General features: G+C 38.0%; 1 protein-coding gene across 2 annotated transcripts in view; it reads right to left on the minus strand.

Moving 5' to 3' along the window:
- The window catches only part of ATG4C (autophagy related 4C cysteine peptidase), a 97,923-nt gene extending 71,989 nt beyond the window's left edge, over positions 1–25,934 (minus strand). Inside the window, exons 1-2 of one of the 2 annotated variants that reach the window (XM_070367915.1) lie at positions 25,817–25,934; positions 357–495 (exon numbers count right to left, since the gene is read on the minus strand). In XM_070367915.1, the coding sequence (XP_070224016.1) occupies positions 357–432 (76 nt within the window). In that variant the 5' untranslated portion in view covers positions 433–495; positions 25,817–25,934. Of the gene's footprint in view, positions 1–356; positions 496–25,769 lie in introns of both variants that reach the window. The other variant, XM_005899847.2, reaches the window with a different exon arrangement.
- Between the last annotated feature and the right edge of the window lie 1,709 nt (positions 25,935–27,643).

The following is a 27,643-nucleotide window of genomic DNA, read 5'->3' on the forward strand; positions in this document are numbered from 1 at the left end:
CTATTTTGCTTGGTTCCTGGTTCAGACATGAGGCTGCCTGAAACTGAGTCTGAAAAACTGAGGTAGTATCCATTACCTGAATAAATTATATCTGCTTTGGCATTTTCCTTTTTAAAGGGCCACATGATATGCCTGAGTTTCTAAGCAATATTTATGAGGATATTTGGCTCTTTCTTTAGGAAGTATTCTTACATAGTTTGTAACTGATATATATAGAGAATATATTATATTTTATTCCTTACAGAAATATTTCATTCAAGGAAAACCTCAGCAATTGTTACTGACTGAATAAGGGAGATAATACATATCTTCAAATATTTCTTTGGATTATATAATTTTCAAATCATGATACTTACTATATTTCATGTTGTTCCAAGCAGATATAAATTTAGTTTTCAGCTTATCGACATCATCTGTTCCTGTGGCCTCCATATTCAGATTCTAAAGAAAAAGCCATCACTTGATTGCATTCTTCTGTAAGTTTAGTCTTTTGCTCTGACGTAAAGAAAAAGTTAAAGAAAAATAAGTAACGAGTATATATTCTATGGTATAATACCTGCTAAAGTTACTTAAGCGATTAAATACAATTTGAACTGGAAATGAGCAAACAAATTTTTCATTTTACAGAATAAAATATAATACACTCTATAAATATTTAAATTACAAAATATATTTAATACCAAATATACAACAATAAAAATTATCACACAAGAGACTTCCCTGGGGGTCCAGTGACTAAGACTCTGTGCTCCCAATGCATGGGGCCCAGGTGCAATCCCTGGTCAGGGAACTAGATTCCACATGCCACAAACAACAGTTTGCATGCCACAATGAAGATCTATGATCTGCATGCCACAACTAAGACCAGGCACAGCCAAAATAAATAATAATAAATGAATGTTTTAAAAAGTTATCACACGAATCCAAACAATAACTCCCCACAGATACACACAATTAAAAACAGTAACAGTAATACAACTCAGTTTTGGTGAGACTATCCAAGATTTGTTTCTTTTGTAATTAGACACAGTGATCTGAAATCATAAGAAATGATAACTATATTCATAATGGAGACTTCCACTTGTATTAAGTCACTGCTGCTGCTGCTAAGTCACTTCAGTCGTGTCCAACTCTGTGCGACCCCATAGATGGCAGCCCACCAGGCTCCCCGTCCCTGGGATTCTCCAGGCAAGAACACTAGAGTGGGTTGCCATTTCCTTCTCCAATGCATGAAAGTGAAAGGTGAAAGTGAAGTCGCTCAGTCATGTCCAACGCTTAGCAACCCCATGGACTGCAGCCTCTCAGGCTCCTCCTTCCATGGGATTTTCCAGGCAAGAATACTGGAGTGGCTTGCTATTGCCTTCTCTGGTATTAAGTCACTGCTTTCACATAAAGCCTAATCATTTTTTTTTTAATTAAGGCATTTCCTATATTTCCTATATATCCTTCTTACAGCCACATTTTTTTTAAAAAATAGAAAGGCTTAAATTTACAACAGACAATGCTTTCTTACTCTAAAACAAGAATAAACGTAGCTTATAGGAATTTGTTTTTCAAATGACTTGATGTAAAATTGAGATATGTTATATGTAATCTGAAAGAGGAACAAATTATTACTGAAAATACTCCAGTTTATTTGTAATAACTCACAGACAGTTTTCTTTTCAAGAAAAGAATGCAGGGGCTTCCCTAGTACTCAGTGGTAAAGAATCTGCCTGCGAAAGCAGAAGACACAGGTTTGATCCCTGGTCCGGGAAGATCCCACATACCAAGGAGCAACCAAGCCCGTATGCCACAACTACTTGGCATACTGTGCTAAAGCACTACTGTGCTCTGGAGCTCAGGAGCTGCATTCACTGAGTTCACATGCCACAGTTACTAAAGCCTGCAGACCCTAGAGCCCATGCTCCACAACGAGAGAAATCACCACAGTGAGAAGTCCACATACTGCAAAAAAGAGTAGCCCCCACTCTCCACAACTAGAGAAAATCTGCATGCAGCAATGAAGATCCAGTACAACCAAAAAAAAAAATTATAAAAGAAAAGGAATGCCACACAGAACATTATCCTTGCAGAATTATAAATATCAACTCAACGGGATTGGTACATTTGCTTCTTTAACAATAGATATTCCATTTTATAATATATATTAGAAGTAACTAATTAAACATTATAATTGTGGCAGAAGAAAGCATGGTCCACTAGAAGAATTTAAAAAGTCAATGTGACTAAGGAGCAGAGTCCAAAAAAGTGACATGTGTGTGGCTATTGGGTTAGACATGGGCCAGAGCACACAGGGCCCTGCATCCTGTGTTAAGAATTTTGTTCTTTATGCAAAGAGCAAAGGATGCAAACAGGAATATCAGAATCCGATTCTGTGGGTTTGTGAGATTTTTTTTTTTTTAGTACTCCAACACAGAGAAAACAGATTGAAAAGGGACAAAAGTAAAGGGTGAGAGTTTACTATTATTGTATTGGGTGAGGAGAAAGATGGTAGCCTGGACTAGAGCAGTGGAGATGGAGACAAATGGGCACATGAAGAAATGTGTCAAAAATGCATTTGGTCTTGGTGATAAAATGAATGTGAAAGGTGAAAAAGAGAAATATGTCAAAGATACACTCAGGTTTCTACCTTGTGAAATTAAATAGATGGTGCCAATCCCTTAAACAAGCAACATCAGGAGAAGGGCAGATTAGAGGGATAAGATCATGACCTGGATTTATGTGGAGCTCGAGACGCCTCTGAGATATAGTAAGGAATCGTTCCCTTTTGAATTGAATCACTCGGGGTAACTTATTGCCAGGCACTGTTCTAAGAAATGCAGATACAGCTTAGGACAAAAGGAGTAAAATTCTTGCTTTCATGGAGTTTACTTTCTAGACATTCTAAAGAGGCCATCAAGGCAGTTGGATATATAGATCTGAACGCAAAGGTGAGGTTTGGGCTAGAGCTGTTGAGAATTGCTGATGTACAAATAGAAGAGTCAGAGCTATAAACATGTTTGTCAACGATTCTGCCTCACTCATGATGACACCCCAGCCTTAAGGATGATATTCAAAGCCCTTCATGAAATTACATCTGCCCACTTACTCTGCTTTCTCTCTTGCCACTCCCTCACATGCACCATAGACAGAAGCCATTTTTAATATTAATATTAAAGCTTCCTAAACTTGACATGCTAATACCTCCTTGCCTTTGCGTGTGCCACTCCCTCCATCTAGAATGCCTTTCGGCTTACCCTCACTTTTTGACAGCCTTATATCATGAGTACGTTTAAGTTTCTCCTCCTCAGATTCCTTAAAAAACTGGGAATAAAATTGCCATACAACCCAGCAATCCCACTGCTGGGCATATTCCCCAAGGAAACCAGAATTGAAAGAGACACATGTACCCCAATGTTCACTGCAGCACTATTTACAATAGCTAGGAGATGGAAACAACCTGGAAGTCCATCAGCAGATGAATGGATAAGGAAGTTTTGGTACATCTACACAATAAAATATTACTCAGCTATAAAAAAAAAGAATGCATTTGAGTCAGTTCTAATGAGGTGGATGAACCCAGGGTCCATAAGAGTGAAGTAAGTCAGAAAGAGAAAGACAAATACTGTATATTAACACATATGTATGGAATTTAGAAAGATGGTACCAACAATCCTACATGCAGGGCAGCAAAGGAGACACAGACGTAAAGAACACTTTTGGACTCAGTGGGAGAAGGAAAGGGTGGGAAGATTTGAGAGAATAGTACTGAAACATATACATTACCATATATAAAACAGATGACCAGTGTGAGTTTGATGCATGAAGCAGGGCACCCGAAGCCAGTGCTCTAGGACAACCTAGAGGCATGGTGCAGCGAGGGCGCTGGGAGCAAGGGTTCAGGATAGGGGGATACATGTACACCTATGGCCAATTCATGCTTATGTATGGCAAAAAATCATTACAATAGAGTAAAGTAATTATCCTCAATTAAAATAAATACATTAATTTTTTTAAAAAAAGAAAAAAAAGTTTCTCCTCCTCTGGTAAGATCAGTAAATTTTCTACCCTTCTCCCAACCTCAAACCAATACAGAAGTCCCTCTTTTAGTTCCTTAGGGTCCTAAGTCTTCCTCTATCACAGTACTCATCACACATGTTATAATCATTTGTTTCTTATACTCTTACACTGGCCAGTAAACTTTTTAAGTGTCCTTAAATTGTGCCTGACACACAATTGGTCCTCAAAATGTTTAAGGGAATCACAAACTGATAATGAAAAGTAGCAGTATTTTACCTGTTATATTTAGAATTCTTTAATTGACAACGAGAATAAAGGAAAAAAATTTCCTCCCAAAAGTGTATTTAACAAAATTTGGAAAAGTAGGAGTAAAGTTTATAAAATGTGTGAATTATACACAGTGAATCTATATGATGGGCTATATATCCATTTTAAATGCCCCTGAAGAGTCTGTGAAAATGGAGAAACAATACACAAAACCTAAAACTTTATGTATCATATAATACTTACTGGTTGGGATCTGAGGGGGAAGCGAGGAAGTTTAAAAAAATATATACTAAAATGCTGACAACAGTTTCCCTAACAAACTGTGACTGATTATTTTTATATCACTATTGCCCAGATTTTCCAAATCTTATAGAGAATATATGTAATGTTTAGAATTTTAAAAGTTTAGCTTTAAAAAGCCACTAACCATGAATCTTCTAAATCAAAAATGTTTAAGAGAATGTAAGGAACCACTATACTGTTCTCCATAGTGGCTATACCAATTTACACTCCCACCAACAATGTAGGCAAGTTCCCTTCTGTCTACACCCTCTCCAGAATTTACTATTTTTAAACTTTTGGATGACGGCCATTCTGACCAGTGTGGGGTGATACTTGACTGTAGTTTTGATTGCATTTCTCTAATAATTAGCGATGTTGAGCACTTTTCATGTGCCTATCGGCCATCTGTATGTCTTCTTTGGAGAAATGCCTATTTAGATCTTCTGCCCATTTTTTGGTGGTGGTATTTGGGTTTTTGATATTGAATTGTATGAGCTGCTTTGCATATTTTAGAGGTTAATCCTTTGTCAGTCACGTCATTTGGAAATATTTTCTCTCACTCTGTGCATTGTCTTTTTGTTTTGTTTATGGTTTCCATCACTGTGCAAAAGCTCTTAAGTTTAATTAGATTCCATTTATTTTTTTTTCACCTCCATCACTCTAGAAGACATATCCAAAAAGACAGTGCTGTGATTAATTTCAAAGAGTATTCTGTTTTCCTCTAGGAGTTTTATAGTGTCCAGTCTCACACTTAGGTCTTTAATCCATTTTTTAATTTATTTTTGTGTGTGGTGTTAAGAGAATGTTCTAATTTCATTCTTTTACAAACAGCTGTCCAGTTTTCTCAACACTACTTACTGAAGATAAAACTACCATATGATCCTGCAATCTCACTCATGGACATATATCCAGACAAAACCACAATTCAAAATGCAACCTGATGTTCAATGTTCATTGCAACACTATTTACAATAGCCAAGACACTGAACTGAACTGAACTGAAGACATGGAAGCAACCTAAATGTCCACTGACAGATAAATGATAAAGATGTGGTACATATACAATAGAATATCACTCAGCTGTAAAAAAGAAAAAAAAAATGAAATAATACCATCTGCAGCAAAATAGATGGACCTAGAGAATATCATATGAAGTGAAGTAAACCAGACAAAGACAAATATCACATGATATTGCTTATACTGTGTTGTAAAACAGGAACAAAAGTTGTCAGTCAATTACATGTCAAAAACAAACTCGAAGAAAAGAGATCAGATTTGTGCTTACCAGAGGCAAGGGGTGAGGAGAGAAGAAATTAGATGAAGACAGTCAAAAGATATAAACTTCCATTTAAAAGTACTAGAAATGTAATGCACAACATGACAAATATAATTTTGTATGTTATTCAGTTCAGTTCAGTTCAGTCGCTCAGTCGTGTCCAACTCTTTGTGACCCCATGAATCGCGGCACGCCAGGCCTCCCTGTCCATCACCAACTCCCAGAGTTCACTCAGACTCACGTTCATTGAGTCAGTGATGCCATCCAGCCATCTCATCCTCTGTCGTCCCCTTCTCCTCCTGCCCTCAATCCCTCCCAGCATCAGAGTCTTTTCCAATGAGTCAACTCTTTGCATGAGGTGGCCAAAGTACTGGAGTTTCAGCTTTAGCATCATTTCTTCCAAAGAAATCCCAGGGTTGATCTCCTTCAGAATGGACTGGTTGGATCTCCTTGCAGTCCAAGGGACTCTCAAGAGTCTTCTCCAACACCACACTTCAAAAGCATCAATTCTTCGGCGCTCAGCTTTCTTCACAGTCCAACTCTCACATCCATACATGACCACAGGAAAAACCATAGCCTTGACTAGACAGACCTTTGTTGGCAAAGTAATGTCTCTGCTTTTCAATATGCTATCTAGGTTGGTCATAACTTTCCTTCCAAGGAGTAGGTGTCTTTTAATTTCATGGCTGCAGTCACCATCTGCAGTGATTTGAATTACCAAAATCCAAAACACTGACAACACTAAATGCTGGTAAGGACAGGTACTCTCATTTACTGCTGGTGGGAATGCAGCTAATTTGGAAGATGGTTTGGTAGTTGTTTTTTTTTTTTTTTTACAAAACCAAACATACTCATAAGATCCAGTAATTGTGCTCCTTGGTATACACCCAAATGAAACGAAAACTTATTCTCACACAAAATCTTGCCCACAGATATTATAGCAGCTTTATTTATAACTGCCAAAACTTGGAGACAACCAAGATATCCTTCAGTAAGTGAATGGATAAATAAACCAGAGTACAAACAATGGAGTATTATTCAGAACTACAAAGAAATGAGCTATCAAGCCATTAAATGATATCAAGGAAAACTAAATGTAAAGTAAAAGAAGACAATCTGAAAAAGCTAAATACCACATGATTCCAACCAGATAGTGTTCTGGAAAAGGCAAAATTGTGGAAACAGTAAGAAGTGGTTGCCAGGGGCTGGGGGGTTAGAGGGAGAGAATGAGTAGGCAGAACATAGAGGATTTTTAGGGCAGAAAAACTATTTTATATGATACTGTAATTGTCTATACACATCATTATACACTTCTTCAAACACAGAATATACAACACCAAAAGTGAATCCTAATGTAAACTATGGTCTCTAGGTGATAATTACATGTCAAAGATTCTTCAATTGTTCCAAATGTACCACTTTGGTGCAGGATTTTGTAAGTGGGGAAGTCACGTGTGTTGTGGGGAGGAGGTATATAGAAACTCTGTATACTTTCTGTTCAGTTTTGCTGTAAACCTAAAATTGCTCTAAAAATTGTTTATTAATTAATTTTTTAAAATATCACCAGGACATGCAGTGAAAGAAAAAAAAAGAACCGGATAAATACAATTTAGACATCTACCTACACATGTATTATGTATGTACATACATTTACACACACACAAATACACACGCATAAAAAAATGTCTGCTGCTGCTGCTAAGTCACTTCAGTCGTGTCCGACTCTGTGTGACCCCACAGACGGTAGCCCACCAGGCTCCTCCGTCCCTGGGATTCTCCAGGCAAGAACGCTGGAGTGGGTTGCCATTTCCTTCTCCAATGCATGAAAGTGAAAAGTGAAAGTGAAGTCGCTCAGTCGTGTCTGACTCTTCACGACCCCATGGACTGCAGCCTACCAGGCTCCTCCATCCATGGGAGTTTCCAGGCAAGAGCACTGGAGTGGGTTGCCATTGCCTTCTCCGAAAAAAAAAAAAAAAAGTCTAGAAGTCCATAATGTTAAAAGTGGAAACTCTAAGAGATGTGAGGTCATTTTTTAAACATTAGGACAAGCTCTATATAACAAGATATGATTAACAGTGAGACTAATTTTAAAAATGTTGATATTATGCAATGTTATTTCTTCCTTTTTTGTACTTCTCTTATTATTTACATTCAGCTTCTTTTAAAATAACAAGATTATTTATTGAAAAATAAGTTGCTCAAATGAAAAACTTAATACACAAATTATAAATGTGTTCAGGCTATACACAAATTATAAATGTGTCCAGGCTATGTTCAACTCTTAACAAAACTGAAACTGCTCAATTAAGAAATCTACAGAGAAGACACTCTGTTGCAAAATTGCTAAACAGCCTATAAGAAAGATAAAAATACTAAGATGAAGTGCTTTTTCCTTTTTAAGATAAACAGCATTATTCTTGTGGTTCCTAAAGACATCAGATTCAGCTGTTTAGTCATTTGCAAAACTTAACTTCCTCAATCTAGTTTCCTAGAGCAGCTTTGGCTAAATAAAATGACTTGGAGGATATTCCTTGTTAATTGATAATTTTTGTTTTTCCTTAAACAAAGGGGGATGAGACCTGGAAAGGGGAAAAAGAATAAATTAATGCTCACAGCCATTCAGTCTACCGAAATATATATATTTCTTTAAGATTTTTTTGATGTGGACCATTTTTAAGTCCTTACTGAATTGTGTTGTTAATACTGCTTCTGTTTTATGTTTTGGATTTTTTTTTTTGGAGGGGGGCAGATACGAGACCTATGGGAACTTGCCTCCCCAACTGGGGATTGAACCTGCACCCTGTGCGTTAGAAGAAGTCTCAACTGGAAGGAAGGAATTGGATGAAGGCCGTTAAAAGGTACAAACTTCCAGTTATAAGATAAATAAGTACTAGGAATGGAATTAACAACATGATAAATATAATTAACCCTGCTGTGTGTTATATATGACAGCTGTTAAGAGAGTAAATCATAAGAATTCCCACCACAAGAAAAAAAAAATGTTCTATTTCTTTAGTTTTGTATATACAAGATGATGGATGTTCACTTCACTTACTGATAGTCATTTTTTCATCATGTATGTAAGTCAAGGAGAAGGCAATGGCACCCCACTCCAGTACTCTTGCCTGGAGAGTCCCATGGACAGAGGAGCCTGGTGGTCCGCAATCCATGGGGTCGCTAAGAATCAGACACGACTGAGCGACTTCCCTTTCGCTTTCACTTTCATGCATTGGAGAAGGAAATGGCAACCCACTCCAGCGTTCTTGCCTGGAGAATCCCAGGGACGGCACAGCCTGGTGGGCTGCAGTCCATGGAGTCTCGAAGAGTCGGACACAACTGAGCGACTTCACTTTCACTTTTCACTTTCATGCATTGGAGAAGGAAATGGCAACCCACTCCAGTGTTCTTGCCTGGAGAATCCCAGGGACAGAGGAGCCTGGTGGGCTTCTGTCTATGGGGCCGCACAGAGTCGGACACGACCGAAGCAACTTAGCAGCAGCAGCAGCAACCTTTTCTACCTGCTTCCTTTTTTAGTAACAAATATCAATCCCTTGTTTGACCTTGAATGTCTCTCAATATGTTGGCCTGCATCTCTGTTGTTATTTCTTATCTCCATCTCAGTTCTTTGTTTACAGAAACATCAACTGTTACACTCACTTCTACTCCCTCTTTTCCTATACTTGCCAGTCTTCTATCTTCATGCACGGAACTAAAACCAGCCTAAAAATGTTCAGCTTTTAAACCTAGAAAGGTTTTAAGTAGCAAATATGAAGAAAGGGAGAGTACAAGCAATATTTACTTGGATTGTCCTCTTTCGGAGCTAAGGGTTAAGCAATGTAAATGGCAATACGAGATAAAAAGATTGAGAAAAGGAACAAGAAACATAGTAAGGGCAGGATATGTATATTCAGCGGCTTCCCGGGTGGCTCAGTGGTAAACAATCCGCCTGCCAACCTAGGAGACACATTAGACGTGGGTTTGATCCCTGGGTTGGGGAGATCCTCTGGAGGAGGAAGTGGCAACCCACTCCAGTATTCTTGCTTGGAAAATTCCATGGACAGAGGAGCCTGATGGGCAACAGTCCATGGGCCTGCAAAGAGACTTAGTGACTGAGCATGCATGCATATCCAGAAGCTGATTTGGTAGTTTTCCCTCAAGTATACATCTTGCAAACATTCTTAGAATTCTTCAGGATTGCATCCTCCATTTAAAGACACTAAATCAATGCACAGCTACTGTGTAATGATGATATAAATAAAATGTACTATTTATGTGTTCTCTTAAATTTTGAAAAAAAAAAAACTTGGTACTAAATAGACATTTACCCTCACATATGAGTTGTATTGCAAAATTCAGACTTAAATTCTAGAAAGTAGGGAAAACCACTAGGCCATTCAGGTGAGACTCAAATCTCCTACAATTAAACAGTGGAAGTGACAAATAGATTTAAGGGATTAGATCTGATAGAGTGCCTGAAGAACTATGGACGGAGGTTCGTAATATTGTACAGGAGGTGGTGATCAAAACTATCCTCAAGAAAAAGAAATGCAAAAAGGCAAAATGGTTGTCTGAGGAGGCCTCACAAATAGCTGAGAAAAGAAGAGAAGCAAAAGGCAAGGGAAAAAAAGGAAAGTTATATACATCTGAATGCAGAGTTACAAAGAATAGCAAGGAGAGATAAGAAAGCCTTCCTAAGTGATCAATGCAGAGAAATAGAGGAAAACAATAGAATGGGAAAGACTAGAGATCTCTTTAAGGAAACTAGAGATACCAAGGGAATATTTCATGCAAAGATGGGTACAATAAAGGACAGAAATGGTAGGGACCTAACAGAAGCAGAAGATATTAAGAAGAAGTGGCAAGAATACACAGAAGAACTGTACAAAAAAGATCTTCATGACCCAGATAACCAGGATGGTGTGATCACTCACCTAGAGCAAGACATCCTAGAATGCAAAGTCAAGTGGGCCTTAGGAAGCATCACTACGAACAAAAGCTAGGGGAGGTGATGGAATTCCAGTTGAGCTATTTCAGATCCTAAAAGATGATGCTGTGAAAGTGCTACACTCAATACACTAGCAAATTTGGAAAACTCAGCAGTGGCCACAGGACAGCAAAAGGTCCATTTCCATTCCAATCCCAAAGAAAGTAAAAGTGCAAGTCACTCAGTTGTGTCCAACTCTTTGTGACCCCATGGACTATACAATTTTCAAAACCAGAATACTGGAGTGAGTAGCCTTTACCTTCTCCCAAGGTTGGGGATCCCCAACTTCTCCCCAAGTTGGGGATCTTCCCAACCCAGGGATCAAACCCAGGTCTCCTATATTACAGGCAATTATTTACCAGCTGAGCCACAAGGGAAGCCCATCCCAAAGAAGGGCAATGCCAAAGAATGTTCAAACTAGTGCACAATTGCACTCATTTCACATGAGTCACCAAGTAATGCTCAAAATCCTCCAAGCTAAGCTTCAACAATATATGAACCGAGAACTTCCAGATGTATAAGCTGGATTTAGAAAAGGCAGAGGAGCCAGAGATCAAATTGCCAACATCCAGTGGGTGAGAGAAAAAGCAAGAGAATTCCAGAAAAACACCTACTTCTACATCATTGACTTCACTAAAGACTGTGTAGATCACAACAAACTGTGGAAAACTCTTCAAGAGATGTGAATACCAGACCATCTTACCTCCTAAGAAACCTGTATGCAACTCAAGAGGCAACAGTTGGAACCAGACGTGGAACAGACTGGTTCAAAATTAGGAAAGGAGCACGTCAATGCTGTATATTGTCATGCTGCTTACTTAAATTACATGCAGAGTACATTATGTGAAATGCCAGGCTGGATGGAAGCACAAGCTGGAATCAAGACTGCTAAGAGAAATATCAATAACCTCAGATATGCAGATGACACCACCTTTATGACAGAAAGTGAGGAGGAACTAAAGAGCCTCTTGATGAAAGTGAAAGAGAATGAAAAAGCTGACTTAAAACCCAACATTCAAAAAAATAAGATCATGGCATCCCATCCCATCACTTCATGGCAAATAGATAGGGATAAAGTGGAAACAGTGACAGACTTTATTTTCTTGGGCTCCAAAATCACTACAGATGATGACTGCAACCATGAAATTAAAAGACGCTTGCTCATTGGAAGAAATGCCATGACAAACCTAGACAGCATATTCAAAAGCACAGACATTACTTTGCCAACAAAAGTCCGTCTAGTCAAAGCTACGGTTTCCCTGGTAATCACGTATGGATGTGAGAGCTGGACAATAAAGAAGGTTGAGGGCTGAAGAATTGATGCTTTCTAACTGTGGTGTTAGAGAAGACTCTTGAGAGTCCCTTGAACTGCAAGGAGATCAAACCAATCCTAAAGGAAATTAATCCTGAATATTCATTGGAAGGACTGATGCTGAAGCTGAAACTCCAATACTTTGACCACCTGATGCCAAGCACCAACTTATTGGAAAAGACCCTGATGCTAGAAAAGACTGAAGGCAAAAGAAGGGGGTGGCAGAGGATCAGATGGTTAGGTAGCATCACTGACTTGATGGCCATGAATTTAAGCAAACTCTTGGGAGACAGTGAAGCACAGGGGCTTCCCTCACAGCTCAGTCAGTAAAAAATCTTCCTGGAATACAGGAGAGCCAACTCCTTAGAAAAGAACCTGATGCTGGGGAGGATTGAAGGCAGGAGGAGAAGAGGATGACAGAGGATGAAATGGTTGGATGGCATCACCGACTCAATGGATGTGAGTTGAGAAAGCTACTCCAATCTACCAGTAGCTTCTCCTAATTCTATCTTCCACTTTTTGGGTGGGAGCAGTCGGAGAAGGCAATGGCACCCCCCAATCCAGTACTCTTGCCTGGAAAATCCCATGGACGGAGGAGCCTGGTAGGCTGCAGTCCATGGGGTCGCTAAGAGTCGGACACAAAAGAGCGACTTCACTTTCACTTTTCACTTTCATGCATTGGAGAAGGAAATGGCAAGCCACTCCAGTGTTCTTGCCTGGAGAATCCCAGGGACGGGGGAGCCTGGTGGGCTGCCGTCTCTGGGGTCGCACAGAGTCGGACATGACTGAAGCGACTTAGCAGCAGCAGCAGCAGCAGTGAAAGAAAATGTGTAAGTTAAAAAAAATAATCACTCTTCTCCCAGGAATCTGATCTGCTCTCTGGTTTGGACTTATTAATCACTAATCAGGTTCATCCACTCATACAGCAGCACAATTTCCTTTAGAACAACCTTGCCAAGTGCATTCAACCAGTCTCTGAGTGAACACTCCTAAGACAGGGGACTCAGTATATAATGAGCTTTGTACTGAGCTGAATATACAGCTATAAGTTTAAAAGTTTGATAATATTTTAAACTATTCTCTATTCTCTACTAACATAATGAGTTCCTTGGACAGCAAGGAGATTAAACAAATCAATCCTAAAGGAAATCAATCCTGAACATTCACTGGAATGGCTGATACTCAAGCTGATGCTCCAATACTTTGGCCACCTGAAGCCAAGAGCCAATTCACTGGAAAAAACCCTGATGCTGGGAATGATTGAGAACAGGAGGAGAAGGGACAACAGAGGATGAGATGGTTGGATGGCATTACTGACTCAATGGACATGAGTTTAGTCAACTCCAGAAGATAATGAAGGACAGGGAAGCCTGGCGTGCTGGAGTTCATGGAGTCACAAGGAGTCGAGACAACTTAGTGACTGAACAACAACAACAATTCTAAACACCTACACTTGTTTGAATAACATATAAAACCAAAAGTCTCTGTCCTGATAATTTCCACTAACAATTCTAAACACCTACACTTGTTTGAATGACATATAAAACCAAAAGTCTCTGTCCTGATAATTTCCATGAACAGTTCCTAGTTGTGTTTTCTGAAATCAATCCCTCTTCCATTTGACAGCCCATCAGAAAGTTTAAGACAAACTTCCTGGGCTCCCCTCATGGTCGAGTGGTTAAGAATCAGCCTGCCAATGCAGAGGACATGGGTTTGAGCCCTGCTCTGGGGAGATCCCACATGCTGGGAGGCAACTAAGCCCTGCACCACAACTGCTGAGCATGCGTTCTAGAGCCCGCATGCCACAACTACTGAAACCTGGGCACCTGGATCCTCTGCTGCGCAACGAGACAAGCCACCAAATGAGAGGCCGGTGAAACACAGCTAGAGAGCAGCCCCAGCTCTCCACAGCTAGAGAATGCCCTTGAGCAGCAACGAACACCCAGTGCAGCCAAAAATAAATCTTAGAGAAAAAAAAGACATACTTCTTGTTCCTCACCCCACCCCATCATCTCTTTTCACTTTCAATATTCTTAATTCCTTCAGTTAGTCAGAGGATTGTTATATGAGTGGTAACGAGTGCCTCAATCAGGGTGCTGGTAAGGGGATAAGGAATAAGGAGATACAAGCAAGAAACTGAGATGGCAGAATGAGCAACATCGTATATGAATATTTATATGCCCACATACAGGAGAGAGACTAAAGTGACTAAGATTTCAGGTCTGATGTCTAAGAGGATAATGATACTATTAACAGAAAAGGGGAACTCGGGGATAAAAAGCTAAAGAAAGATGGGGGATTCAGTGTGAGACACAGTGATTTTGAGATTTGTAACAAACAAATTTGGATAAGATCTCCTCTAAGTCCCATTCCATTAGATACTTTTGTCAAGGAAAAGGTGCAACCATATTATTCAAACTAGAAATTACATATCACATAAACACAAAGCATCATATTTATTCATTCATCCAGTATTGCAGTGCTCACTTCTAGTGTATAGGAAATACAATAAGCACAAAACCCAGTTCCTGTCCCCATTAACCCGGCATTTTAATCAGCAAGATGTTTATAACTAATCAGAATGCAAGACTGAATATGGCTATTATGTCTCACATTAGAAATATAAAATGCTCAATTATTAAGAGAAATATTTTTTCCCTTTCCAGTGAGAATATTCACACATGAAAAGGCATTCTTTAAATATGAAGAACAAGGACTTATATAATATCTTTCTATTCTGGGTGTAAATACAGGAAAACACTAGCCATAGTTTTTAGGAGTGAGTTAAAGCACCCTGAACAATTATATCTATTGTTAAAGATTAATGCTTGAATTGTATTATCAGTCAAAAGAAGAGCATTGTTTAAAATGTTCACAAACACAATTGTTCTGGCTTACAACTGGGATTGTTTGATGTCATTTTTCTCAACACTTTTAATTTTAAATAATAAATAACACCAGTTTGAAAATAAAGTATGAGTTTAAAGCCTTATAAAGATAAAAACTGCATATTCTCTATTCTAGAGTTTCCTATTACTATATATTATGATATCATTTTAAATTATTATGTCTACTTTAGTAGTTTTACAGATAACCAATTTTACAGGAAATCTATTAAAAAGTAGTTTAGTAGGAACTTAACTATATTTTAAATTGATAATATAATCACAGAAAAAATAATTCAAATAACTCTGAACATCTACTTTGACTATACATCTTTAGAGGGATATATTCCAAGGACATAAACTGGCAAAGAAATCTTTACTTGGTAAATCTGTTGTAGGAGGGAGTATCAGTATAGTAATTCCAAAACTAGCGTGTGTGTGTGTGTGTGTGTGTGTGTGTGTGTGTGTGTGTGTACTCGTGCGTGCGTGCTTAGTCTCTCAGTCATGTCTGACTTTGCGACCCCATGGACTGTAGCCTGCCTGAGTCCTCTGTCAATGGAATTCTCCAGGGCAAGAATACTGGAGAGGGTTGCCATGCCCTCCTCCAGGCATATTTGTGTGTAAGACAGAGTAAATATAAATGAGTAAATATATTAATATGGCTGAGAATCAGAATTCTCCCTGTAGGAAAAGGGAGACACAAATATAAACTGAGGGAAGGTAAAGTTGAACTCTGTGGTTTTGAACTTGAAGGTATCCTATAAAATCATGATTTCTTTTAAAATGTGTGTGTGTGTGTGTCCATTTAAAGGGCCCAAAAGCAACGATACTCCAGTAGTAATGAGTTTTTTCAATGCCCAATTTTGGTTTCTAAGTACCATTTTCCACTAAAATGAACAAGGGTGCTGGCGGTAAAAAAGGGTGGTCAAAGTGTTGATTCCAAGCCTCAAGCAGAGAATAGATAAGGTAAGCCTGCAACATTTATTGTACAAAAAAGGAAGAAGGTGCCCAAATACCAATATGGACATATACAAAGGTCATAGGAACTACTTTGAAGGGACTAATCAAATTTGAGATAACTCAATCATCAAAAGAGAATAATGCTAACACGGGCTTCCGTGGTGGCTCAGTGGTAAGAAACCACCTGCCAATGCAGGAGACATGGGTTCAGTCCCTGATCCAGGAAGATTCAACATGCTGCGAGTAACTAGGCCTGTGCACCACAACTACTGAGCCTGTACTCTAGAGCCCAGGGGCTGCAATTACTGAGCCCACGTGCTACAACTACTGAAACCTGTGCACCCTAGGGCCATGTTCCACAACAAGAGAAGCCACTGCAATGAGAAGCCCACTTGGCAAGCTCCAGAAAAGCCTGCGCAGCAGTGAAGACCCAACACAGCCATAAATAAACTAAGTAATGTCATTATTTTTTTTTTTTTTTTTGAATAGCAAAATTAAAAGGACTTTATTACAAAATATTTGAATATACTTAAAATGTGTGTAGATTTCATGGCAATAATGCTCAAATAACTGATTTTATTTGCACATTATACCTAAGCCCTTGTCCTCAGAATCTTTCGTTCATAGTATTTTATGGCACCCACCCCCCCCACCCCCGCTCCCTGGCCGCCGCCGCTGCTGCCCCCGTCTCCCTTTGTTTTGCTTGTTGATTCCTCTTCTTGTTCAACATCATGCTTTTAATTTTTTGCTTTCTTCTTTTGTTAAGAGAAGGTCAGTTCCCAGAAACAGACTCACGGATAGAAAACAGACCTGTGGTTGTCAAGGGTATAGGGAGGGTTGGATTGGAAATTTGGGATTAGCAGATGCAAACTATTATATATACAATAAATGAACAATAAGGTCCTACGTATAGCCCAGAGAACTATATTTCAATATCTTTTAATAAACCATAGTGGAAAAGATTAGGAATATCTATCTATACATGTATCTGAATCACTTCACTGTACACTGGAAGCTAACATAACATTGTAAATCAACTATACTTCAATAAGAATAAATTTAAGAGAGGTATCAGTTTGCAAATACTATGAGGCATTTTTTTTTTTCTTTCTTTTTTTGTTTTTTTTTTTTTTTTTTTTTTTTAATTTTATTTTAAAAAAAAAAATCACATGCTCCCCATCCTGAACCCTCCTCCCTCCCAACCTCCCCATACCATCCCCCTGGGCCTTCCCAGCGCACCAGCCCCAAGCATCCAGCATCGTGCACTGAACCTGGACTGGCATCTCGTTTCATACATGACATTTCACATGTTTCAATGACATTCTCCCAAATCTTCCCACCCTCTCCCACAGAGTCCATAAGACTGTTCTATACATCAGTGTCTCTTTTGCTGTCTCGTACACAGGGTTATCGTTACCATCTTTCTAAATTCCATATACATGCGTTAGTATACTGTATTTATGTTTTTCCTTCTGGCTTATTTCACTCTGTATAATAGTCTCCAGTTTCATCCACCTCATTAGAACTGATTCAAATGTATTCTTTTTAATGGCTGAGTAATATTCCATTGTGTATATGTACCACAGCTTTCTTATCCATTCATCTGCTGATGGACATCTAGGTTGCTTCCATGTCCTGGCTATTATAAACAGTGCTGCGATGAACATTGGGGTACACGTGTCTCTTTCCCTTCTGGTTTCCTCAGTGTGTATGCCCAGCAGTGGGATTGCTGGATCATAAGGCAGTTCTATTTCCAGTTTTTTAAGGAATCTCACACTGTTCTCCATAGTGGCTGTACTAATTTGCATTCCCACCAACAGTGTAAGAGGGTTCCCTTTTCTCCACACCCTCTCCAGCATTTATTATTTGTAGACTTTTGGATCGCAGCCATTCTGACTGGTGTGAAATGGTACCTCATAGTGGTTTTGATTTGCATTTCTCTGATAAAGAGTGATGTTGAACATCTTTTCAAGTGTTTGTTAGCCATCTGTATGTCTTCTTTGGAGAAATGTCTATTTAGATCTTTGGCCCATTTTTTGATTGGGTCATTTATTTTTCTGGAGTTGAGCTGTAGGAGTTGCTTGTATATTTTTTGAGATTAGTTGTTTGTCGGTTGCTTCATTTGCTATTATTTTCTCCCATTCTGAAGGCTGTCTTTTCACCTTGCTAATAGTTTCCTTTGATGTGCAGAAGCTTTTAAGTTTAATTAGGTCCCATTTGTTTATTTTTGCTTTTATTTCCAATATTCTGGGAGGTGGGTCATAGAGGATCCTGCTGTGATGTATGTCAGAGAGTGTTTTGCCTATGTTCTCCTCTAGGAGTTTTATAGTTTCTGGTCTTATGTTGAGATCTTTAATCCATTTTGAGTTTATTTTTGTATATGGTGTTAGAAAGTGTTCTAGTTTCATTCTTTTACAAGTGGTTGACCAGATTTCCCAGCACCACTTGTTAAAGAGATTGTCTTTAATCCACTGTATATTCTTGCCTCCTTTGTCAAAGATAAGGTGTCCATATGTGCGTGGATTTATCTCTGGGCTTTCTATTTTGTTCCATTGATCTATATTTCTGTCTTTGTGCCAGTACCATACTGTCTTGATAACTGTGGCTTTGTAGTAGAGCCTTTAGTCAGGTAGGTTGATTCCTCCAGTTCCATTTTTCTTTCTCAAGATCGCTTTGGCTATTCGAGGTTTTTTGTATTTCCATACAAATTGTGAAATTATTTGTTCTAGCTCTGTGAAGAATACTGTTGGTAGCTTGATAGGGATTGCATTGAATCTATAAATTGCTTTGGGTAGTATACTCATTTTCACTATATTGATTCTTCCAATCCATGAACATGGTATATTTCTCCATCTATTAGTGTCCTCTTTGATTTCTTTCACCAGTGTTTTATAGTTTTCTATATATAGGTCTTTAGTTTCTTTAGGTAGATATATTCCTAAGTATTTTATTCTCTTCGTTGCAATGGTGAATGGAATTGTTTCCTTAATTTCTCTTTCTGTTTTCTCATTATTAGTGTATAGGAATGCAAGGGATTTCTGTGTGTTGATTTTATATCCTGCAACTTTACTATAATCATTGATTAGTTCTAGTAATTTTCTGGTGGAGTCTTTAGGGTTTTCTATGTAGAGGATCATGTCATCTGCAAATAGTGAGAGTTTTACTTCTTCTTTTCCAATTTGGATTCCTTTTATTTCTTTTTCTGCTCTGATTGCTGTAGCCAAAACTTCCAAAACTATGTTGAATAGTAATGGTGAAAGTGGGCACCCTTGTTTTGTTCCTGACTTTAGAGGAAATGCTTTCAATTTTTCACCATTGAGGATAATGTTTGCTGTGGGTTTGTCATATATAGCTTTTATTATGTTGAGGTATGTTCCTTCTATTTGTCATTATTGTTTAAAAGAATACTGGTAACAGAGCATCACACTGGATAAAGTTTTTAAAAAGGAATTGTTGGGTACACAGTGAAACTAAAAAGAAAAGGAGAAGGAATATATCTTCTTTTGAGAGATAGTCAACCAACATATGTAGATAGAATGAGAGAACTGGAAAACCATTATTTGCAAACCACCAGTGCCATGGTTGATTCAGAAAAGGATCATCTATGGTTACTAAAACCACTGTTATAGAAAAAAATTAATAGAAAACAGAATATCCAATGATAAAGTAACACGTCCAGAGATTAATTATTAAATACAAAACAGAAAGGATTATCTTTAGAATGTAGGAATCTGTCTAACCTAAGTGGTCAACCTTAACATCACCAATAACTTACAAATTATCATTATATTACTCTTGATGTAATCAAACGAAAAGTTTACAATAACTATCATATAATAACAATCTTAGGGGGAAAAAACACATAGCCTGAAACTGTGAGGAAACAATCCAATTCATCTTGTGAGACATTCTACATACAACTGGCCTGGACTTTTCAAAACTGTCAAAGTCTTGAAAGACCAAAAAAAGAAAAAGGAAGGAAGACAGGAGGAAAAAGATGAGGATTGTTCTAGATAAAAGAAAACAGAGAGATGTGACAACTAGGTATAATTTATAATCTCCTCTTAAATTTAGTATTTTTTTCCTGAAAAGTTATAAGGGAAATTACTGGAACATTTGGGTAAATTTGAATTTTTTTCATATGGCCTGTACATTACGTAATATTATCAAATAAAAATTAAATTATTTGGGTATGCTAATAGCATTATAGTTATGTTAAGAGGATGTCCTAGATCTTAGGAGATGCATGACAAAATATTTAGGAAGACAGTGTCATGATGTTTCTACTTTACTTCCAAATGGTTTAACAAGAAAAGAAAAGTGTGCATTTATGTGTGTGCTTCCAGGCGGCACTAGTGATAAAGAATTCACCTGCCAACGCTGGCAGACGTAAAAGATGTGAGTTCCATCCCTGGGTTGAGAAGATCCCCTGGAGGAAGAAATGGCAACCCGCTCCAGTATTCTTACCTGGAGAAACCCATGGACAGAGAAGCCTGGTGGACTATAGCCCATGGGGTGACAAAGAGTTGGATACGACTAAAGTGACTAAGTGCATGTATGTGTGTGTGTGCGTGCACACATGCTAGAGAAAAAGCAAACGAGCCATAATGCTAACAACAAGTGAATCTAGGTGAAGGATATATAGGTATTGTATTACTCTTTCGACTTTTTTTATAGGTTTATAACTTTCAAAAGAAAGTAAGTTGGGAGAAAAAAGAAGGATGGAAATTAAACTGACGTTGAGCAGCTGATCAGATTTTATAGCATTTAACTACTTCTTCACCCTATCCATAAGACCTAAAAGCCAATAAAAGTCCAGAAAGGTTGGACTAAAAATAAAAGTAATAATTTTAACAAATAATAAGTAATTACAAGCCAATCCATCATTAATTTCCAATTGTAGCTGTTGCTGTTGTTATTTAGTCACTAAGTCATGTTCAACTCTTTTGCAACCCCATGGACCATAGCCCACCAGGCTCCTCTGTCCATGGGATTCTTCAGGCAAGAATACTGGAGTGGGTTGCCACTTCCTTCTCCAGGGGATCTTCCCAACTCAGGGATCAAATCTGAGTCCCCTGCATTGGCAGGCAGATTCTGGTGAGAATTCTGGGAAAGATGACATGTGCTAACTCATTTAGGATGAGTAATTGTAAATAAACAAAAGTTTTCTTATATTTTCCCCAAATCCAAATATGACTACCAAACAAAATTTTTTACCCAATTGAGATCTATAAGTTAAAAGGAACTCTAAAATTAAAATGTTGTACAGAAATCCAGATGATCTCAGACACAACATCACTATAATGATAATCATAACAATAATAAAACAAACTCTGTACTGGGAATTTTGTTAACCTATGCACACATCCCACCTCATTTAATCTTCACAACAACTCTTTAAGCCAGGTATTACTGTTATACTCATTTTATAGATTTAAAAACTAACAAAGGCTAAATGCTGCAAGATTATACTGCTACAAAATAGCAAAACACACCTTGAATCCAGGCAACCTGACTCCAAGCCCAAGCTTTTTGCTCTGTACTCTCTACAGCTTTTTACTATGAGATATAACTTTTAAATAACCAACTGTATTGATCGACTATCTACCAAAAATTACCTAAAGGAGTCATTTCAGAAAAAACCAAAAGCATTCCCTAAAACACAATTATGTTTATATATACACCAACTGAAGTTAGAATTTAACCAGATGCTCAATTTATTGCCAAATCCCAAGTGAAAATAAAGATGATATATAGCTTTATTACTCAGTTATCTATTCATATATATGGTTGAATATGTTACATAAAAATTCAAAACAAATTCCAATATTTTTCCAAAGGCCTTCATCTAGAACTTCCTCCCTGCCCACTCAAGAAAAATAATACTGAAAAAACTTATTTCAGGTACACTATTCCTCAAATATACTTAAACAATGACATTAAAGGAAAAAAAGAATAATTAAGACATTAACCTTTAACACCGATGCCACAGTGAAAACAAAGCATGTCCCCCCCAACCCCAGTCATCTTACACTGTTTTCTGTTTCATGAATTGTACCACAATCCATCTAGTTACACAAGCCAAAAAATCTAGTGGTGGCCAATGGCACCTTTCTCTCCCTCATTTCTCATACCCAATTAATCACCAAATTCCACACCTAAACATCTCTAAAATCCCTCCAGTTTTATTTACCTTCACCATCACTTTGTCTAAGGTATTATCGTCTTTATATGGCCTCTTGTCATCTACACTATCTTCTCTGAAAACAGTTTTTCTTCTGTATAACATCTAGGCTTTTTTCATAAAACTTAACAAACAATTGCACCTTTACCTTTTTTGATGGAATATTTGTGTCTGCCTTCCCTCATACATTTTGTGTGGTAGAGACGCTATTTACTCATCACCATATCACCGTGGCCTAGAAAACTGCCTAGTAAATAAATATATAAATGCTAAATGATTGAATGCACGTCAAAGATTACAAACTTATTTATAAATAGTCAAAAAAATTAAGTAGTTATAAGGTTCATGAAAAATTATAAGGAGTACCTTATTTCATCATTTCTAGATCACACATTGTGATTTCATTTTTTTTATTTTTACATCTTTAACTCCGAAACGGAATACATCTTATAGTCAACAATCTCTGTATGCTTAGTTGGCAATTTTTTTCTTTCATAGCAGTTCATAAAATAATGGCACATCTTGGAATAAAACAAACAAGGGGGAAAAAAACCTCATGATTTGATGAAACAGGTAAATCTGGCTCACTCAGTCCAAACCTGGTAGGCTAACCTCCCTTTTCCATTGGCTACTGTGCTACTGCCAGTATTCAATAATTAACAGGGCCTACTGGTTCTTTCACCAACAGCTATCAAATCAATTCCTTTCCTTAAATCCCAGAATGATGACATGACACCTATCTAATTCCACGTTGCCTGCTGAGTTCTTGCCCTAGCTTCATTCATTTAAATATTTGCTTCAAATTCAGTCAACGCTGTGCACCTATATGCAAAGAACTGAAGATACCAGTCTAGCTATCTATACTTTCCACTAATCTCTTTCCTATAATTTAGAATTTTGCTCATTTTATGCCTCAAACTGGAACTACTTTCCTCCCAATTTCTATCTACCAAATTCCTACTCAATACTTTAGCTCTAAATCATATTTCATCTTCATGAAATATGCCCTAGTTAATCTTTCAACCTTAATATTTTAAAACAGATGAAATCTAATGCATATTGGTTGCATTTTCTTTACCATTTGAGCCACAAGGGAAGCCCCCCATATTGGTTGTATTTTCTGTTTCCTGAAGGCAAGGTTTACACGTCATACATTTTGATAGAGTGTAAGCTCCCTAAGAGAAGGGATTTTTGTCTCTTTTGTTCAGTTATATTCCCAGCACCTAGAAGGGTATCTGGTACATAATAGCTGCTTAGTATCTACTGAATTAATGCTCTCTAGTATGCAGTCAAGAAGCAACAGTTAGAATCAGACATGAAACAAAATTGGGAAAGGAGTATGTCAAGGCTGTATTCTGTCAGCCTGCTTATTTAACTTAAATGCAAAGTACAGCCAAAGCTCCATTACTTTGGCCACCTGAAGCAAAAAACTGACTCATTGGAAAAGACCCTGAGGCTGGGAAAGATTGAAGACAGAAGGAGAAGAGGACACCAGAGGATGAGATGGTTGGATGGCATCACCGACTCGATGGACATGAGTTTGAGTGAACTCCAGGAGACAGTGAAGGACGGGGAAGCCTGGCATGTTGCAGGCCATGTGGTCGCAGAGTTGACTTGGCGACTGAACAACAATAACATACTCCAGGGTATAGAACAAATCTTTGCAACTGTAATAAGAGGGAAGAGTCAAAAGGAACTGGACTAAATGACTTGAACTCCTTGAACTTCAGTTTCTTCATCTGCTAAATGTAAATAATACTCAATAGCACACTGAGTTGTTATAATGATTCAATACAATAATGCTTTAAAGCATCTAGTACAGAGCTGAGGACAAGAAGATGCTCTCAGTAAATGTTTTGATGATAGTGTGACAACAGTTAAACAGTAAGAAGCATTCAATAAATGCCTATTAAATGAATAAAATCTCAGGAAAAATATTAAGTTTGAGCAATGTCTAACCTCATCATTTATTCAATAAAGAATTCATGAGTGAATTAATTCTGAAATATTATATGTACATTCACCCTCAATCTTAAGCATGGTTGAAACCATTTCTGATTAATTAGGAATAACCCCACCAAGTAGACAGTGTACAAGTATTAATATTTATACTTTACTGACACATAGAGATTATATTTGATTCCTAAAGAAGAACAATAACTTTATTATTAGAGTAGTAAAATACTGAGAATAAAAGAAAGCTGCAGTTACTGAAGTTACATGGTCCCCAGAAAGCCAAGAAGTACAAAAGTTTCTGTCTACAAAACACTAGTGAGTAATAAATTATATAAAGCAGTTTTACCAGCTCTATCAAAATATATAGAAATATGTGATAAACAATCACAACAAATAAACTCTTCAATATATTTGCATTCAATTTTACAGGGAAAAAAAGAGGATCAGTTAAAATGGGTTTTAAACTCTTTTTACAAACCTATAATATTTCTTATATTGGCTACTTTTTAACTTTAAACAGTTTCCAGAATTTTACAGTGAGATTATTAATTCAACACAGCATTAGATTACTGAACTAATTAGAAACTCTCCCTTGTTCACGGAAGACACTTTATTACTTTGTAAATTGGTATATACACAAACTTTTCCTTTCAAAGCTTTTCCAATCCCTCTGGGTACTTTCAATGACTCACAATCTAATCACCAATCATAAACAACAAAGGAGGAAAGAGCTATTGTGTCTATCTACTATTAATTGTGTCTATCTGCTATTAATTGACATAAAATCATCGCAAAAATTCCACTGGGGACATATGTCTTGAGCAGGAAAAGAGAAAAAGATCCCATCTAAGTATTTCAGATACAAGGAGCTCTAGGAAGGAGGTATTCTCCTCTAACCATGGGGTAGCAGTAACCCTTGTGGGAAAATAATCAAAACAAACCGAAAACGTAAGCCAAAGAGATCTTAAGTATAAAGTCCATAGAGTCACGTTTAGCTGATAGTTGACAGTCTCTCGTATTCACCAGTCATCATAACGATGTATTTGAACCTCCAACCTAAAAAAGCCCTGAGATGTGGATGGAGGTGGAAGGGTTGAGGATGAGTAGGAACCAAATAGAGTGAGTAAACTGTTAAGGTCTGGATGGAAAAGCATTAAGATATTCAGGCAAATGTATTAAGTGTCTGAAGCAGTAACAAAGGCCTAAAAAGGGATAAAGGAGTGAGGAATGAGAAGATTAAGATCTTGAGGATCTGATTTGGGTTTTTTTTTTTCTTCTTCTTTTTTTTTTTTTTTTTTATCAGAGAGAAATAGGGAAGGAGCTAAATAGATGCAAGAATTGAGGAGAAAAGAGATCGTGCCTGAAACACCTAAGAAAACCCTCTAGAGGAGGGGAAACAGCTGCCCACAGGAAGGCTTAGGGTTAGCGCTGGAGCCCAGGAAGGGCAAAGAGTCAGAAAAATGGTACCAGAAAGGAGAGATGAGGGTGACGCCAAAACCCTCAGAGAGCCGAAAAGGTTGGCCACAGGGTTTCCAGTGAGGGCAAGACAACCCCCGCCTCTTCCTCAAGGAACCCGATCTTTCGAGAGGACCAGAGACTCTTAAGTCCCAACCTTCTCCTGAGGCTAGCAGAGTCAGAAGAACCTCAAGTCGCTCCCTCACCAAAAAGAGAACTGGAGAAGTGTAAACGATGTGCAGGAGCCACCAACCAGGAAATGTTCCAGCTCCAGCAGCAGCCGCCCCAAAAGCAGCGCGCATACAAGCCGACTCTCCGACCTCAGCGCCGCAGCCACAGGCACCTCGAGCTCCCCGGCCACCGTAGTCAGAGAAACGCCCCACCCCACCCCCTTCAAACCTAGTAGGTCAGCCACTTCCGGGGCATTAAAGCCTATTGATTGGCGGCAGCAATAGCCAGACCAATGGCAAGACCCTGATGCTGGGAAAGATTGAAGGCGGGAGAAGAAGGGGACGACAGAGGATGAGATGGTGGGATGGCATCACCGACTCAATGGACATGAGTTTGAGTAAACTCAGGGAGTTGGTGATGGACAGGGAGGCCTGGCGTGCTGCAGTCTAAGGGGTCGCAAAGAGTCGGACACGACTGAGCAACTGAACTGAACTAAAATGTGCAATAGCCATACCGACAGGCCCCTGATCTATTTACTTCATCCATCCTTTTTTCGCTCCAAGCCACCAATATAGCAAGCACAGAACCAAGGGAAAGTATCCACCTATAAGCGGTGTCTCTGACAGACAAAACATCATTCCTGCCTTGAGTTCCTGTTGAACAGACTTCAACTCCCAGCGTGCCGTGAACACCACGCCCTCTCCTCGAACGCGGGAACTACAAGATCCAGGATGCACTGTGCCGTTTATTTCTCACTCTCCCCGAAACACCCGCAGACCCCAAAAGCGGTTTCTGAAGACTGACTAAATCCTTTAGATTAATGTAGACCTTTCTACCGAGCTCCACTTTGGTAAAAAATACAAGTATTTCTTTTCTTTTTGTGAAAGTATTCTGAAGGGACTATAGGTAAATGCTTATAAAATATCAAGGAATGTGTGCTTTCATTTTCCATATTTATTTTCCAGAATTGAAACAGAACAGTCTGCGAAGGCTTTTTATGAAATGGAAATTTTTATCCTCTTTCATAAGGTGTGTTGAGAGAAATACTAAATTATTGCGAAGTGTAATGCTGTAAGATTTTGCTGGAACAAGGGCTACGAGACATGCTTCTGAATTGCGTAGGGAATTACAGTAAGAGCTAGAAGTGAAAAATTAACAGTCTGTACTAGCGGACTATGAAACCACATGGGAAAGAAAATCTTTCAGAATGCAGAGTTGAAAAGTTCAAAATTAGATTTGAAACGTTTTCATTTTTTTATGTGTTTAATGGTTTGAATTATTTTTATTATTATTCTCACAAAAACAGGTAACTGCACAACTGTTTATTTTCTGTTATGCAGTAGGGCAACCAAATAACCAATCACACAAAGAATATAGTAAGATGTAACATTTATTAGAGTGAGCGAACAAAAGAACTGTTTTCTTGTCTGATTAGACAGCTGGTGGATCCACATTTTAAAATACAGAACTTTGTTTTGATTTTTTAGGACAGATAATATACATTTAACAAGCTTTCTGGATGATTTTTTGTTACTTTCATAAAGTCTTAGATTACAAGAGCAAATAAATTTTATTTTTAATATACAATAACAGGATGTGAGAAACAATGCTTTGATTCTTTCATTAAACTACATGGTAATTATACAAAATAAAACTGTGTATACCACAAACATTGGTATTCTGTGGATTTACTTGTACAAAACAAATTTTAATTGGTTAGTAAAACAGTAGAATACTTTCCACTTTTACAACTTCACATAGAAGTCACAGAGGGGAAATATATTCTGTAACCTTGGCATGACATCTATCCAACTCCCTAGTGCTAAATTATGCAGCACAGGCAGGTAAATATTTAAAACCTACTATCATGGAAAACAATCTGCTGCTTTCTATACTCATGCACCAAAGC

This window comes from Bos mutus, chromosome 3 (assembly GCF_027580195.1).
Source record: "Bos mutus isolate GX-2022 chromosome 3, NWIPB_WYAK_1.1, whole genome shotgun sequence".
Classification (NCBI taxonomy): domain Eukaryota; kingdom Metazoa; phylum Chordata; class Mammalia; order Artiodactyla; family Bovidae; genus Bos; species Bos mutus.